Raw genomic sequence first — 3,736 nt, forward strand, 5'->3', positions numbered from 1 at the left:
GGATGTTGAAGTTAGTTGGGTTTTGTGTTTTGTTTGGTGGTTTTTTTGGTTGTTTGGAGGTATTATTATTATTGTTGTTGTTGTTTTCCCCAGAAACCTGTAAGAGTTATTTAAAGGAAACAGGAGCAGATCAACAGGTATCATTGCTGATGAGGTTAGAGAATTACACAAAGACAGGTGGTCATTCCTGGTGTGTGCTTCCAGTATTTCTACAGATGCAGCTATGTGCTTCCTTACCTCAGAAAAGAAACAACTTGATACTCATGAGTGTATTGAAGGCAATACTTTTTGCCAACAGGACTCTCAAACCCAACACAGTCATAGACAGCATGTTCACTTTCTCCACTTTGGTATCTGCTTAGTAATAGAGAAAAGATGGGAGAGATCATGGTCTAAATTTGGATATTGTGATATTGGCAGAAAGTGGAAAAAACCACAGGTAATAGTTTCAAGGGAAATAAACAGCAGCAAAGGAAATGATGACAGAGAAATATGACAACAACAGGGGAGAAGAATGCTTGTCTTGATTGGATTTTGCTTCCTCTTGTTTGTCTGTTACTAAACTAGCTACCTTGAAAAGGCAGATTGTGTTGGATTATTATGTTGTATTCTGATTCCTCTAATGCTGAGAAATACATTTCAGTGCATTTATCCCCATCACAGTAATGTAATTTCACAATCTATTTAGGTAACTCACCTTGTGCAGAGGTGTCTGTGGTGTTGCAAACTTTCTGTGTTTCTGATTCTTCAGACTTCCTTTCTGTAACATGATAAAGAAAAGGCATTATAAACTATATCAAAACCTTAAAAATTATTAAACAAAATGTTTGTATGATCTTTCCCATAGGAACATTTGGGTAGCTCAGTATGAGGCTCAGATGACCAGTCACTAATTCTAACATTAATTTAAGGAGAAAATTTCTCCATGCAATTGCAGGAAACAAAAGAATTCCTGAGATGCTTTGGGTTTACTGTTTGAATGAACTTCATGATGACAAACACAATCCATCTAAATTAAAACAGTTAAGACCACTAATTTTAGTTGCTTTCAGCTCTACCTGCTTTTGTATCAGTTGTCTTTCCAATTGCTACTGGTTACCCAGGGCAATGCTTACTAGCAGGAGAAATAGCAAGGACTAGGAGACAAGCCTCAAGAGATAAGTTGCAGCTGTACCAAAGAACAGTACCTGGCGATGTTATGTTGACTGTAATAGTGCTTCCATTGTATTTGGCCATGCAGGTCACCTCTGGGCTATTTGCCACATTCACCACCTTAATAGCATTGTAAGACCCTTCTGATGTCAAAATGGATGCACTCTGTTCATATACAACCTCACCAGGGGACATCTCCAAGCTGATGTTCTTTGTATAGTAATTTCTTGCCAAACAAGCTGCTTTCCCAGTTCCCGTATCTTGATCCAGTTTCTTTGATTTCATCCCAATGACTTCAGGGACAGAACTTTTTTGATCGTCTGTAAAAAGCAAACCAAGGAAAAACAAACAAAAAACCAACCAACCAACCAACCAAACGCACACAAAAAAACCAACCTTGTTTAGGCATGAATTGATTTTATTGCAAGCTTGCCTGAGTGCTGTCACCTAAAGTTCATACATACTCCAGCTGTGATTAATTCCTAGCATCATTAATTACTGTCTTTTTTGACATTATTTCTTGCTGCTGCTTCCAAAACACCAGATCAAAGACAGAAACGGTGTATAAGAATAGATTTTTATAGGACTTTTCATTCAGAGGATTCTAAGCTTCCTTTTGCCAAAGCTTGTGCCTATATGTGAATTCTTTATTTTGTAAGTAAGAGATCTGCACATAAGAATTGAACTTTTATGCATGCCACTCCAAGAGCCTAATTATTCTGTTTTCTCAACAATTTAATTCCTAAAAATAACACTTCTATCACGGGCTGTCTTGCATATTCATGTGACATAAGGGAATAACTGGTTTTCCTCCCCTCCCCCAAATCTTCTTATGATGTGGCTAAAAGGTCTAACCATAGCAAGAGTGGTAGGGCAAAGAGAAGTCAGTTTGTTGCTTCACTGTTGTGCAACATTACTCCAATGAATTACATTATTTGCAGAAATTAAGTACTGCTGCTGGATTGGGGGACAAAGTTGATATTTTCAGTAAAAAATGTTCAGATGCAAAAAAGGATTTTATTCTCTAAGATGGGAATGTAGGAAAGAAGCAATCAGAAGTCTGTGAATTGCCTATCTCCACTTCTCCAGGAGTTTCTGATAAGGTCAAGAACTTTGAACTGTGGGAGAGATTTTCCCCAATGGACATTGCACATGGTGTAAGATATTCTAACCCAGACTGGAGACGACAAAAAGATAATAGGGCAGGTACTCTGTTCAACAAATTTCTTGTGCCTGTTCCAAAAATGTGGCCTTTCTCATCGATGTGCTGTGCCATACTATCAGTTCCACAGCTCCAGGAGCAGTTAGAAGTATGATGCAGAATTTGTATAACAAACTGATTTGAAGGGAAGAACACCCTGAGCCCTATGAATTTGATGTCCATGGACAAACTTTCTTAGAGTCTTCCTTATAGTAGTGTAATAACCTTCAGTGGTAGTTCTTTAGGATCAAGATACCAACAAATATTAAGACATGAAAAATGCATCCTAAAACTGGAGTTTTGAAAGAACCTAAATATGCTGGCAAGTTTTTACAGGATTTGGTATCCTTACACTCTCATGCATCTTTCAGAACAGTTACTGTGACTTTTTCAGATGTATTTTTTTCTGTTTTGAAATAATTTTAGAGTTGAATTCCCAATTCTAAGCAGCATACATAAATGACAAAGACTTGACAACTGCAAAAGCTTAAATTTCAACAATATAGCAGCAGCCTTCTCTGAGAATTTCTTATAAGACATACAAATAATGAAGTAAGATTGCTTAAACTTGAAGGGTATGCCTTTTCAGGAAGCAGTTGGTCTCCATATAATTTAGTAGTCAACAAATCATTATGATATAATTATTTTTAAAAACTAAATATCTGTGCCCTCACATCATAGCTGGAGAAATGGGTGATTCCACATATCAATGTCAGAACAAGATTAGCAAGATGAATTATAATAAAATCATGAACCTGAAAGGAATCATTTAGTGTCTTCCTTGCTAAAAAGGGCTTAGCTTAGGAAACACTATGAGACATATAAAAAAAGATTTACATGTCCAATTTGACAGAAGCATCCTTATGGGTATCTTTGATAAGGAGTGGTACATTAGGCCTTGAATTTTGCATGGCATCTGCTTTGCAGTCTGGTAAAGAGATCACTCAGGTGTAACATTTTGTCTATCACAGGATACTTTTTTCAAGTTCTGTTCAAGGGGCACTGGTTTTACCATTTCCCCCACCACCCACACCCCAGTACTGAGGAACTGAAATGAAAGCCCAGCTGTACTCCACCACAGCTTTATGGGTTGGCTCTACTAATAAATCAGGCACAACTCCATGCTTGTCAACACCTGCAGCAAACAGATACCAAAGAGGAATTAAACATTTATTGACATTATTTGACCTAATCAGTTTAACCAAAACTCTGAACAATTTGGGAAGACTAAACTAGCAGAGAAATGTTGCATAAGATTCCATTAAATGTTTTTGTACATTACCCTTCTCCTCTCAGTGCTGTCTTTCTAATTCTGACAGAATAGAAGGTTTTGGGAACTTAAATATCAACCTTCACAGAAACTTTATTTCATAGAATCATAGA

The 3,736-nt window shown here is 37.0% G+C and overlaps 1 gene segment (V, D, J or C); it reads right to left on the minus strand.

Moving 5' to 3' along the window:
• Window positions 1-238: 238 nt before the first annotated feature.
• On the minus strand, window positions 239-3,488 carry LOC104506507 (the record flags this gene model as incomplete). The annotated part of the segment is given in 4 exon segments: window positions 239-354; window positions 698-760; window positions 1,188-1,472; window positions 3,366-3,488. Coding segments are annotated over 4 exon segments (587 nt in total), but the record flags the coding sequence as incomplete, so codon positions are not given.
• Window positions 3,489-3,736: the final 248 nt, after the last annotated feature.

This window comes from Eurypyga helias, unplaced genomic scaffold (genome assembly GCF_000690775.1).
Source record: "Eurypyga helias isolate BGI_N326 unplaced genomic scaffold, ASM69077v1 scaffold162, whole genome shotgun sequence".
NCBI classification, from domain to species: domain Eukaryota; kingdom Metazoa; phylum Chordata; class Aves; order Eurypygiformes; family Eurypygidae; genus Eurypyga; species Eurypyga helias.